This window comes from Patella vulgata, chromosome 9, assembly GCF_932274485.2.
Source record: "Patella vulgata chromosome 9, xgPatVulg1.2, whole genome shotgun sequence".
Lineage (NCBI taxonomy): Eukaryota > Metazoa > Mollusca > Gastropoda > Patellidae > Patella > Patella vulgata.
Window position 1 is genome coordinate 21592915 of NC_065887.2, and position 14701 is coordinate 21607615.

General features: G+C 34.0%; 1 protein-coding gene across 2 annotated transcripts in view; it reads left to right on the forward strand.

Annotated features, from left to right (window-relative positions):
* LOC126831678 (ras-associated and pleckstrin homology domains-containing protein 1) overlaps positions 1 to 14701 on the forward strand; it is an 89692-nt gene that overhangs the window by 4463 nt on the left and 70528 nt on the right. Inside the window, exons 1-2 of one of the 2 annotated variants that reach the window (XM_050562303.2) lie at positions 11394 to 11497; positions 12791 to 12908. In XM_050562303.2, coding sequence (XP_050418260.1) covers positions 11397 to 11497; positions 12791 to 12908 — 219 coding nt within the window. In that variant the 5' untranslated portion in view covers positions 11394 to 11396. Of the gene's footprint in view, positions 1 to 11393; positions 11498 to 12790; positions 12909 to 14701 lie in introns of those variants that run through there. The other variant, XM_050562304.2, reaches the window with a different exon arrangement.

The window sequence follows — 14701 nt, forward strand, 5'->3', positions numbered from 1 at the left end:
AGAATTTCTGGTGACAAGGCAAGCACTAACCAAATACATGTATGATACTATCTCGAGCAATCGTCATAGCTGAAACATTTGGTTATGCCACTATTCTGCTCACACAACACCACGTTTGATTTCAGAATTGTCAGAACTCTGACAAGACTCAATTCCAGGTCACTTGATTGCAGTTCTGTCACTGCGGAATGTTCAGGATTAACAATCAAGCTCCACCAACGACCCATAATATATGACCTGCTCTAGCTAAAGAATCCGCATGTTGCACAGCATCATATTTCAGTACAAAGTGCTGTGGGACAAAAATGTACATGTAATGTTGAGCTTTTGGGACATGAACCTAGAGACATTAAACATACATTATGCAATGGTATAATTAGACATTAATTAACTTACATATATATCCAGATCATAATCAACTCTCGATGTCAACGCTAGCCTGCGATTTTTACTGGATTACAATCAGATTTGCTGCTCAACTTTCATTCATGATTTATTCATGAAGTGGATAATCAAGACTATGTTTTTTATCGTACTGCCTTTAGTAATGGTGATCGAGGTAAGGCCGAAAATTCAATTGCTAAAATCTCGCTTCAAAGTGGATCAATTTGAAATTTTCAGCAAATTCCCTTTACATTATCTAGTTTTTAACTATTATAGTGAGAACTGTCAGCTCTTTATCTGATTTCCCATAATGTATCTTTAATGTATTTTTTGTTGAAATCTCAAATTCACAATTTTCGTCATACAGCACTTCTATACACTGTGCAACATGCAGATCCTTTAGTCAGAGCGGGTCACATATAGTGTAGGCCTACATGTACATGGATTGAGTCAATAGACTGGCTTGTCCATCAGTTTGTAAACAAACACAGAATGTACATGCATACACCATGAACTTGAAATTTGTTTACAACAAAACTAATTAATATTGATCTTAGAAACAGCCTGCTTGAAGTTCTCCCAATATTTATTGTAAATCAAAGGAACGACCAAATAAAAAAAAAGTATAGAAAAATATACATGTATAAATGTGAGTGAAAGAGCTTATTGAAGAATATCTTATTCTATGATTCATGCAGTTATTGATGTTTTATCTGAAATCATAAAATCGCTTCAGTCAGTGTATAGAGTTTTATTACCACCACTGCCATTTTATCCTGTCCTGCCTATACCAATAAATTCTAGTTCACTGAAGCCGAGGGAAATTGGTCTTAATTCTTCTGTACATAAGGTAATTGTGTAGTGAGATAAGACTTTCATCTATTATATAAATATTACGTTAATTCTGATGCCTGGATATTCTGCCGACAAGTGATCTCGGGACTTGTTCTAAATCAAATAATCCTCACATCATTAATCAGCTAATATGTGATTGTAATCAAATAATCTGGGCTTGAATGACAGAAGTTTGAATTAAAGGAGAACTTAACTGCATTAAAATGTGTCATTATCAGACAAGCATTCAATCGGATTAAAACACAGAACCTACATGTATTTCATTTCGTTTTTTATAGTTCAAAATTTTGTTTTACTTGCCTTCACTGTACTACACTACAGATTAGCCAATGAAATGGTCTGTTGTGGCGAGTTCTTGGTGTGTGGTGCACGCAACTATGGGTAGACATTCGCAGCGAAGACAAAGCAAACGTTGTATTTCCAAATACCCACTTGAAACATTAACACTGATTGGTTAATCAAATGTCTGATGTGATAGGGCCAAAAGCCGCACATATGAGCCCTGACGCGACCTCCAATTACAACTGGTCAGATCTTCATGTAGTGAGGCCATCGAAATGAAAGTATAAAAAAACAAAACGAAATATAGATATGTATTTTAATCAGATTTATGAGTATTGGAACAAATTGGTTGAATTAGACTTTTTGACTCATTATTGGAACAAATTGGTTGAATTTGACTTTTTTTATTGGAACAAATTAGTTGAATTTGACTGTTCCCTGTCTAATGTTTTGAAATTGTAACCAAAATCTGTATGAATTGTATGAAAATGTTCAATCTGTAGTGAAAATGATATAGTTTGTTTTGTTTTTATGGTTCTGAATTTGTACACTACATGTACATAAGAGCTAATGTATTCAGATCGACTGCCGTCTTATAATACATAATACATGCATGAAGAGCCGTATTTTCATTGGTTGTTTACAGTACACAAGCAATAACATGACACATTGTTAAAACGGAAAACAACTAGGAAAGTATCTGATTTTAATCAGATTTGTTATGTGCTTGTTCTCACTATTACATACAATGTATATTGTTTTATTCATAAAGAATCTAGAACCAAATTTTATAAATTATCTTTATAAATTGAATGTAATTCAGTCTACAGACCCAATACATGTACAGTCAGACACTAATCTACAACATGTACACTTGTTTCACCATAAAGTAGATATACATGTATCCATTGTTCTAATCTTAATCCTTTATTAATAGTTTATTATCAGACTAAGCTCACTCTATATACCGTTACATTTTATGTCATCTTTATAAATTTAACATTATGTATTATTTTATGTAGTGTAACTGTTTTGTTTAGGTCCCTACTGGAAAAGGAGCAGAACAGTAGGACGTTAAACCCCATTTCATTTCATTTCATTTCCCTACTGGAAACACTTTGGCATTTCTAGCATGTTTACAAGCAATTGATATAGATTTAACTAAAAATTGTATTCAGTATACTGTACATGTATGGTATGTTAGTTTTACTATCAAACGATACACAACATGATGTTCATTTGATATTTGGTTCATTGAATACATTTTGCCGCTGTTAACATAAATCATATTCAGATTTATGTGTGTGAAATAGCTTTAATTAAATGTGCTATTCCACTGAAGTGTTACATATTGTGAGAGTTCACAATCACCAATTATGCCAAGCACTATCTGCTTCAAATTGCCAGCTTATCAGCCTCCTAGAATGTGGTTTTCATCACCTTCTGGAATAACAGTCACCTAGCTGTACCATATGTGCATGCTATTGACCCACAACATCAGAATCTTTGGTAACTTGTGTTTGTGGTCTTAACAGCATATACATGTAAGAGTTAAAGACACACAAACAAAATTAAAACCTGACTAGGAACACAACAAGACATTGCAAGCTTCATGTACATGTATTACAGAACTATCAAAGGACCGGCAAGAAAAAGTGCCTAGTCGATCAGATCTTACGAAAAATTTAGGTTCTGTGTACATGCACGTAAAAGAAAACTCAACAGTTGAAATTCGAAATCAGAGTAAGCTTTACCACAACTGTCTGGGTAAAATGTCCCTCATACATGTAACACACTGCATGGCTTATGGCCATCTTCATGAGCCCAGTTGGTGCAGAAATGTACATGTAGATCCTTACACCCCCTTTCATTTCATTTCATTTATCAAATGGAAAAAAAAGTGATGTTTTGAGGATAACCCTTCTATCACTATCAAGAATAATTCTATAGTATATTTCTTTTATCTTTTAATTTATTATTCTTTATTAATTATTAGAAAATATACATGCAATTTGATTTTCTGGTATAATGTTGCTAGGAAATTTACTGTGGCTTAAAGGACAATATTGGTGCCAGTCATTATCACATGTGATAGAGCTGGTTAAACACATTCCAAATATAATTTTAACACAGAGATCATTGCTACGATAGCTGAGTAATACAGGTTTCCTGAATCGGAAGTGGCGAACGCCAAAGGAAAACACGAGTCATTTCTCTATATAACTGACTGATGTGACAAGTGAAAACGGATATACGGGCGAATTTCTGCTCACTAATAATTCCTTCGAAGACCAAAAGTTGTTGTGTGAAATTGTGAGAGGATATCTGACAATTCATAATGATGAAGTTCCATGTATAGTGGGTGGTATGAATCAGTTATTATTCACCAGTAGTCAATGTTGATTGATATACATATGATATATAGGAAGGGAAACAGATGTATATGGTACCTCTATTGAGTTGCCAGTACTAACACATAAGATCAGATTTTATTGTATCTAAACACCCCATGAGAGGCAGCATCTCCCGTCCCCTAATTACGTGAGTAATATAACAGAAAAATGGTACAAATTACACATGGTGGCGACATATCAAAGGGTTTTAATGGTAACTCAAGTCAAAATGTTTTTAAAATCTGATTTGATGAACACATCACTTGAAGAAACTGAAAAAGTGTCATGTACACTGGAAAATATGATACACATAATTCGTGCATGTTAATTGTTCTAATAGGCTGTTGAAAACTTTTATAGCTCTACGTGAATTAATTGCCAATTATGTAGTACTGTATAATTTGAAAGGAAGGAAAAATAAATTATAGTAAAATGGCTTCATTGTACTACAAATCTACATGTAAATAGGCTGCTTTCAAGATGGGGATGCAGAAAAACACATGTGTATTGCATTTATTTTGGTTGTCTGCCAAATGTTAATTATAGTGCATGCCTTTAGATTTGTACTCATGCACAGCTTGCGTTCCTCTCACTCAGAAAATAGTGCCACAATATTCTGATAGTCTTGAAGGCAGAGTCAATAACTAAGATGATATTGAGATTATGTCAGTTATTCTGAGACTTGATGACGTGATGTCAGCTTGACATTAATATAAAAAGCTAGCTAAATAAATTCACCAGCACCATGTACATGTATGTAGTTTATATGAACCGTATAAGAAAAATACACTGTACATATATACATATAAAACTGTTGAGGGGAGTAAATATTGGCTCTAACAGGCAGTGCATTTTTTGACAGATAATCAAATCTTACATATGCTTATTCAAACTATGGAAGTTTTAAAACATGGGTGTTACCCACATTGGATGTTAAAAAGGGTACCGGTTCATTTTTGTCAAACCCATGGCCATTTAGTCATTTACTTAGTTGTTCCAGGATGGCTTACAATATACATTGGCAGTTCAGGTAAATGTGTTGTCCTGGTTTCCTCTCTCTTTTTGTTGTTGTGTTTGATATGGTCGTCCAGCATTTATTGTTCATCATTTACCTTAAGTGAATAATAATATAACTATTTTTATGCAACCCTTTTGAAAATAAGTTGGGGATACTAAATGTTACTTTAAAGTATCCAAAACCAAACTACATGTACATTTCATGTCCAGTATTTTGAGAACCGGTCTAGCAGAGAACAGGAGGGCTGGGTGGCCAAATGATTTAACATGCACTTTAGATCATAAGGTCTGTCATTGAGCCAAGTTTGGTGGTTTTGATTCCCCACTTGTCCGTGAGAATTAGTAGGCTCGCCTGTCCAACCTCGTGGGTTCTACTCTGGGCCCTCCGGTTTCCTTCCACTGCTTAAGACCTCTACACTCAAGCAAATTATTGAAATAAAATTGAACCATAAGTTAGTCCCGAAATGACCTAGTTTATGTCAAGTGGATGTTAAACCCCATTTCTCTCCACCTCTCTGAAGTAGAACAGGATTTTCGGAAAAATCTTTTTTTTTGCAAATACAGGTCGCCTACAATGTACATGTACATTATGTACATGTACGTGTACCAACATCAATTGATAATTTATATACAATGTACATGTATAATGAGATTCAAGCTAAGAAAAAAAATATATTTCAGCACTGCATACAACAAAAGTGAAAGCAAAAAAGTGATAAAAACAGATTTGAAATTTCAATGACAGAAAAACTGTACACTGGAAAAAGCTAGAGAACGTGTGAAATGACGCAGGTAGCATGTACTGAACTCTATATAATTCCTTACAAATGATTTAATTATACAACATAGTTAGTGTGGAGGTTAGATTGTGACCAAGGAAGCAGTAATAACAGGATGACTAATACTCCAACTACTATATAGAATAGTAGAATTAATCTATGACTAATGTGATTTACCAATACTTTTATTGTCATCAGTCATTTATACATGTATTAGCTAAGCTTAGATTAGTCATTTAGTCAACTACATGTAATTAGCAAGATACTGTCATAGATATGTTAACTGGCCTCATCCCAGTGTATTCTACAAACTGTTGGGCTTGTCATACTGCAGATATCTCTCAAACTCGCAATAGGCATCTTCTAACAAGAATAAAATCACTTATGGTGTAAACTGGTGCAAAATATTTTTTTGAACGATCAACAGCTTCCTGTTTTCAGAATAATATTACATTTGTAAATCCAAAATATGGAAATGACCTTAGCAACATTTCTTTTAAAGTGGCACTGCAGAATTTAATAACCTTGAGAAATGAAATGAAATGAAATGAGGTTTAACGTCCTACTGTTCTGCTCCTATGCTGGGCTAATGAAGATGGGCATATGCCATACAGTGTGCTATGAGGGAAATTTTGCCCGGGCAGCGGCACTATCGCCTACTCTCATATCGAATTCCAACTGCCAAGGGATCTTTTACGTGCATTCCAATGTATACACGGGACCTCGGTTTTTCGTCTCATCCGAAGGACTAGACAGCTGTTCTTGTCAGGCCCTCCGTCCTGCATCACTGACAAGGGGGAACCACACCGGAAAATCTGGATGAACTTTCTCAGCCAATGCAGGGATCGAACACCCGACCTCCAGGCTAGCGAAATAACCTTGAGATATTTTCTATTGCTTGCATACTCTACAGAACAATCATAATGAATTTTTTCGTTCTTACCCTGACAAAACTTTTATACTGGAGATTGTCTGTTCAAGTAGCTAAGTCTCTAACTCAATATCATCCAAAATCTTCAACATTGAAAACAAAATTATTTGTCAATTTAAATCAACATTGATGTTGTGATCTTACGGGGAAAAGATGGGCTTCTGATATCCAATAATTAAGATAAAATAAACATTTTACCGTTGGTACACAAGCATTTCTGCGCCATTTTTAACAAGGGACTCGTAGAAAGGGGCTAGATATATTCCACAAGTCATATCAAACGGTGACGTCATATTCTTATCTGGAGAGCATGCGCAATAAATACTATCGGTATTGAGTGGAATAACCAGACGCTAGAGATTGCCATTGGATTGAGACTTCTGGGGTATTTCGCCGAACATAACTGATTAGAAATTGCTGTAAAAACAGAAACGATTGAATGTAAATCAGTTTATATACATTCACATTACATTATTATATACATTGCGACCCATTTGTGTCAATTTCTAGATCCAAAATATTAGCGATTTAGCTCCTTTAAGCCTTTGATTGAGACAACTGTTTTTAATTTTAACAAATCATTATTTGGGTGAAAACTTAAATAAATATCGCCATGTACATGTAATCATAAAAGCTATGGTGAAAAGGGGACGATGTAGCTTATAGCCCATGCATTAATATGTGCATACAAAATTAAATGAAATGGATTTTACCCAAGGGCTGCCTGGGGTCTGATGAGCATGGCCCAGTGATTGAGGCCCCAACTCTAATGGGAAGGGGGTAAATGGTGCTTTCTAGAGTATATTATCCTAATGTTTCTAGCTTTAGCCCATCAAAAACAACATAAATTCAAGATTCAAAAGGTCCCCTAAAGTAAAAAAAGCCCCCAAACTATGTGAGAGCATTAATTTCTTTTAGGGCACCTCAGCCTACCATACTTAACTTACTAGAATAGACAGAATAAACCATTATGTTGTTGGATGGGAAGCTGTTCCTCCTGACTTGTGAGAAACAAGCTAGGAAACTTTGACATCTGAAAGAGTACAGGTACAGTATTTAGAGTACTTTAAATGTGAGTGAACCCTACCTCAACCTGAACTGACTGATATATTTTATCACAGAGTTAATGAAGTGTGACGACAGTGTGATTAATTTACTATGGTACAATGTACATGAAGATAGATACTATGAGTATGATACAATGTTTTGTCAAGTTATGGTCAACCGAATTAAGATGCTTTTGGTTTAATTTACATTGGAATAGATAAAGTTCATTATTTACATGTACCCATACACATGTAAATCCTTTTCCAAATGTCTGCTGTGTTAGAAATTGTGTAAACCTATTTTTTCTTGAAGAAATGGGGGGGGGGGGTTGCTATGTTGCCTTTCATCTGTTCAAGGTGTCAAGTCTTGTATGTACAATATGGTCCTACATTTAATCTGGAATTTTAGGATTTCTCTGGGTACTCCAGTTTCCCCACACTCTTACAGACTCTTGTAGACAAGTGAAATATTTAGATAAGAAATATACTATATGTTAGTCCCGAAGTGACCTAGTGTTGAGTGATGTTAAACCTCATTTCTATCTCTCTGAGTAAGTAATAATTGTGTTTGGCTTGCTCAAATTTTGGTAGTGAACAGTCAAAATTCTTATAAATAGTCAAAATACTGATGTACTTTGAGCAACAAAAGTAATACTTAATACGTCATGTACATTGGGATGGGGGGTGATGCAGAGTCAAGGATGTGTTATCACGGCCAGCTACAAATGGTTGAGTTTCAGATTGCTGTGGTCGGGAACCTTTATTCAGGAAAATCAGATAAACAATTGTTGCTGTGGTCGGGAACCTTTATTTGGGAAAATCAGATAAACAATTGTTGCTGTATTCTTCGTCTACATCATCAATTCATTAACAATTTACATGATGTTACTAGTATGAATGAATGAAACATATTTTGTATTTCATTATAACATTACATCAATATTGTGTCATTTGGGCAAAAAAATAATCAATACTCTTGAAAGCCTCATTGTAAAAAGGCAATTATTTTCTCCATACATGAGCTTGTATTGGCTTGTATTTAGGTGAAAATATGTAGGAGTCTAAAATGACTCACTTAGTAGGCAAAACTTCTGGGACAAGTCAATCAATGAAAATTCATAAATTGTTTTTGTTGTGTATTCATCAATGGCTCGATTGATGTTTTTTTGTAGAATTATCTACATGTAGTAAACCAGAGTGGGTGGAGGTGACTGAGTGGTGCCTTTCATCATTTTGTTGGTTATGGTTTCAATTCAATGTTTTTACAGTACATGACAGCTTATAGGGACTACTGCCTTATCCCAGAGTTTTTCCCCCAGATTCCTCAAACTGTTAAAGTCCATGGCACACAAGGAAAATATTAAAATAATGTTAGTCCCAAATTAACCTATTTTGTTTTCAGTGAACGTTAAACCCTATTTATCTCTCCAATTAAACCCAGTCTGAGCTTTGGCTTATGAGTATCAAACCAAAAGCAAACAGAGCAGAGTGTTTACAGGACTGCTTATTACTATTTATTACACCAAAGAGGCCATGAAGTTGAGTGTTCAAACTATAGGGGTATTTCAGGAAATAACATCAGCAAGGCTGACAAGGAAAGTATGGATGTTTTTCGTATGGGATGAAAAATCCCAACAAGCTGGCCTTACATGTATGTTCACACCTGACTTCCACTTCTAACAACCCTCGAGTATACAGTTGGTAGTAAAATAAAGTAAAATGACCCAGGTAAAATGTTGACAAGATGCTAAACCAGTTTAATTCTCTCTAATTTTTTTGAATTTCCGGATGCTGACTACGTTCAAATAAATAGACAAGACAAGACATGTATTTCCCTGTATTATAATAACTTAAAATTTCCATGTACAGATATTATGACTCATTTAGTATGATCTATAACAAAGGATTTTTCAGGTAATATCTGGATTAATCACACCTTTTCATGGCATCAAAGTGATTGACAGGGGAGATACATGTAGCTTAAAGCATAAATTAACGACAATATGCCTACATGTGCATAATTTAATTATGATTAATAAAAAATATGCAGCGTAATTATTCATCAAGTTGTGCATACATGTATGTCAGAGAAATGAATCTGCAATAATGTATTTTATAGCAAACTTGAAAATAGTAATTATGCTGTAGTAATATATGCATAAATATAATTTGTTTATTGTACAGTAAAAATGTGCAAAAACTGTAAATTTAAAGACTAAATCAGTAACAAAATTGTTTTTAAAGATGTTTATGTAAGATTTAGATAAAGAGGTATTAGTTCTTGCTATAATAGTTTAAAAATAGATAACGAAAAATTCATTGAAGTTATGAATGTTTGAAGTTTTGACAAGAATAGCGTAGTCTTGATTGCCATTGCTATGATAATAAACAAAGTCTTGATTTTCCATTTTAACATTAAAAAATTAAATGATGCGGATGATCTAATCCACATAAATCCAAGTTATCCGATGATATAGAGTTGATTGTGGACTTGACATGTGAATAAATGTCTAAATAATAATTTATATAACATTGAAGCTAGAAAAAAAAAGACCTGCAAATAGTCAGATTTATCTCTTAAGTAAGTTTCTCAAACCACAGTTATTGTAAATTGATTGCCATTATTGCTCTTTTGTAATCTCCCCATCCTATATCCCACATTGTGTGTATGACATGCATGTAGAAAAACATCAAGTAATCCAAATCATGAACTTTTTCCAATAAGATAGAAGATTCCTGGAAATTAATTTGAGTTCCAAATACTGATATACATGTAACCTTGTAATCACAACTTAGCTTAGAAAATCTGAAAGAGTCTGTGTGGAATTCACCGTTTACACAGTTGACTTCAATCTTATAAGCAAAGTTTCATTTCCTTTATACTGTACATGTATGAGCAAAAGATCAATAATTTTAAATCAATTTTATCAACACAGATGCAGGTATAAATATTTATTCAGATTTTCTTAAAACAATATATTAATTATTTTCATACGTACACTTTGTTTATACCTACATGTACATGCAAGTATATAAAATTCAGTCAAGCGTGACAAATTGATTATTGATAATGTCATCAAAGTATTTGTCATTGTTCTAGATTAGCCACACCTGTTTCATACAGCCTCGTCGCATACCAAACTACTGTGCTGTCGGAATACAGTCAGAGATGTCTCATACTCATAAATTGATCTTTTATTAATTTCAAAACATGATTATACGTGTCAGCATTCTTGTACGATGATTTGATTGGAACTACAGCAGTTTGATTCTGCTTTGTGAACCATTAGGCGACGGTTTTGACCATTATTTCGATCTATTGTGATTCAAAAAATAGTTTTCTACTCTACAATCTAGGAACAAAATTTTTCGACCAGATTGGATATCTATGAAATTGTATGTGATAGTGTTAATTGGAATGACAGATGTTGTAACAACTAAAAATCTCTGATACAAGGATTTTATTTGCCATGCACATGCCATGCCATTGGATAATTGTTGCTGAACCTTTGTTGCTGCTGCATTTCAACATAATTAATAAGCAAATTTGAATGGAGAGTCGAGGATCTCTATTCAAATGGCTTTAATTGTGTGATTATTCTATAATTGTGATTAAAAGCTATTGTCCTGTTTCGATTTCGTATGGACATAAACTTTTTGGTACAATTTTCAATCTTGTCAACACCTTAAAAGGATTAAGAATACGTACATGAATAAGGATATTAAAATGCCGCCATCTAATAAAGAAAAAGCAAGTATCCTTGCTGGATCTAACATGAATGTTTGCAGATTGATTTATTTTAAAAAAAGGTAAAATATCAACGAAAACATTTCTTTTCTCTGTTTACACTAATACAATATTAACATTAATAAATACAAAAGTACATGCTGCCTTGTGCACTTACATTTTATTCTGGGACTAATTATTTTTACATATTGAATATAAAAATCTATATTTCCCGGAGGTTTGGTGGCCAAATGCTCTAATGTATCCTGGAGTTTGGGTGGCCGTATGCACTTTAGATCATAATTAAGGTCCTTCATTAAGTCAAGTGACCTGGTTTCGATCCCACACTTTAGGGTGACAGGTACATGTACATATAATAGAGTCGCCTATCCAACCTTGTGAGATTTTTCTGGGTCCTCTGGTTTCCTCCCAATGCCAAAGACCCCTACATGCAAGCGCATTATTGAAATAGAATTGTATCATGTGTAGTGGAAGTTAAACCCCAATTCCCCCCGGTGGACATAGAATTGGACAACCTTGTGATTTGTAGCAAATTGCATGGTATGCAGATTTATATGTAGCTGTAGTCCAGAGTTTATTTCATTTTGATTTAATTTTTTTTATTTCTTACTTGGCCTTATTATTATAAGAACTGTACATGTATCTTTTGTGCAGGGAAGGGAGTTTGATGGCCGAATGGTTAGCATGTGCGCGCTGTATCATAGGGCCTGTCATTGAGTCAACTGGCATGGTTTCAAATCCCCGGTTGTACGTGACAAGGAGTAGGGTCACCTGTCCAACCTCGTGGGTTTTCTCTGGGTCCTCCAGTTTCCTCCCACTGCTAAAGACCCCTATGCGCAAGTGAATTATTGAAATAAAATTAAACCATATGTTATAGTCCCGAAATGACCTAGTTTGTTTCAAGTGGACATTAAACCCCATTTTTCTCTCTCTCTTTTGTGTGCATGGTTGTGTTTTACTATCGAGATTTGGTAAAAAAAATTACCTTATTGGTTTTGGTTAATTTGGTATGACTGATGGAAGGACCAACACATATAATAATTGCAAGCCATGTCTGACAAATAATTATATTGTTCCTGTAGCTTGAAATTGTACATGGAGGTCACATCATGATTATGGACAATTCTACTTCTCCAGACAAAAAAACTATCAAATTAGTACATATACATGAGGAGATAACTAGTATAACTAGTATTATCTGTAGATTGGCGGCTAGTCTAATATATGGTTGATTTAAAAACCCATTTTCACTCTCTTACTGAAATGGGCCATGAAATATTTCAATATCCTATATTAATATGAAAATTGATAAAAAATAAAATAGCTCCACTAATTTGATTTATTGTATATTATAGGATGGAAGAGGATGATTATAGAACAGAGAGTGAAGTTGAACCAGACAGTGATCATGATGATCAGGAGGAAGAATCACAACTCAGTCGCTGGTTGGCCAATACAAATAATTTCTCTACGGTCAGTTTTCTACTTTTATTTTACACGAGCAGTATATATTTCACAGCATAACATGCATGTAATCAAGCAAATTCACAGTCAACCCTTGTTCTGAACTCGATAACATCAAAGGCATTGGTTAACAACTTTAAGTAGAAACTTACCTTGATATCTTGCTTACTATTTATCATTGTATAATATTGTTCCCTGGAAAGAGTTCAGATGGGTCTCTCTAAACCCTTTTTGACCGAGAATGGTGACAGTACCTGTATGATGGTGATTAAAACAAGACATCAAATAACGCATTAATTAAGGTTACAATACATAATTATAAAGTATCAACTAAATGCTGGAGGGGTGGGGGAAGGAAGTGTTTCCAAAGGCGCATGGATCTAGGCTTTATTCTTGCCTAACCATTTTATTCTGTATTTATGGTTCCTTAGAAGCAATGTTTTGGAAAACATGCCATCAAAATGTTTGGATCTGGCTTGGTGCTAAAATCAATGATTTTTACCAGGTGAAAATGATATTAGACTTGTAAGATGTTTACATACATGTATATGATGTAGATACATTTGTGTAAATTGTAATGTAAGTTATTCCTAGTTTATGACATTTACAGCCCCCTGTAGTCGTCAATTACACATATATATACATACATATTCTACATACCCAGACACAGTAATAATATTTATAAATATATGGTGAGTTTGAGATAGACTAGCTGTGTAGTTATCTATATAATATCTATACCAATAAATTATATTATATGATAAACTAATTTTCTTCTCTAATATTATCTGGTCAGATCTCAGCATTGTATAGACAATAATATATAAATAACTACTCATAATGTAGATTCTATTAATATTTGATGAGAAGTTATTAAAGCAGATTAATGCTGGCAAGATCTGATTAACATGCAGCAGAATTGAAATCGATTAGAAATTAGGAGTTTAAGAACAAGAATTTTTCTTATCTTAGAATTATTTTACTTTTACTTACTCCAATTTTCAAATTTTTTTTTTTTAAACCATATTTTTATTCATGTTGACTGAATGGGATTGGGGAACAGGCTTAGCCTATATAAAACCCCTCTCGCCTGTCCAACCTCATGGATTTTCTCTGGGTCCTCCAGTTTCCTCCCACTGCTAAAGACCCCTACGCGCAAGCGAATTATGGAAATAAAATTGAACCATATGTTAGTCCCAAAATGACCTAGTTTGTGTCGAGTGGATGTTAAACCCCATTTCTCTCTCTCTCTCTATCTCGTGCACCACAGGTTTTAGATTGTGAAATCTGATTGATAGAAGAAGCCAATCAGCTAACACATCATCACCTCCACCAAGTTAATGTTAGTTTCGTGGTGTGTGCTACTCTCCTCTCTGGGGACCCATAATATGGGACTCTTAACACATGCGTGTACATGTAGTTATAGTTGGATTGAAATTGATTTTACATGAAAGAAAACTAGATTCTGATTTTATTTATCTGAATGAACTTGGTCTGTCAGCCATATAAATTTAATTGCAATTAAAACATGAAAGTGTAACAGTAAAAAAATAGATCATTAATTATTGATTAGACTGAAGACATATGGTGTTCATGTTGCTAACACTTGAAGTTAGTCAGGTAGACAGAATCATTTCATACCATTGATCAAGGAAATCATTTCTATTATCTTTGGAGTTATTTTCCATTATTACACCCATAATTAATCAGAGTAAGAGCTCTTCTCATTGGCTTATATATCCATGGTTATTGTCGTCAACGAGAGACTTTTGTTGCTATTTGATTTGGATGAATAATTTATC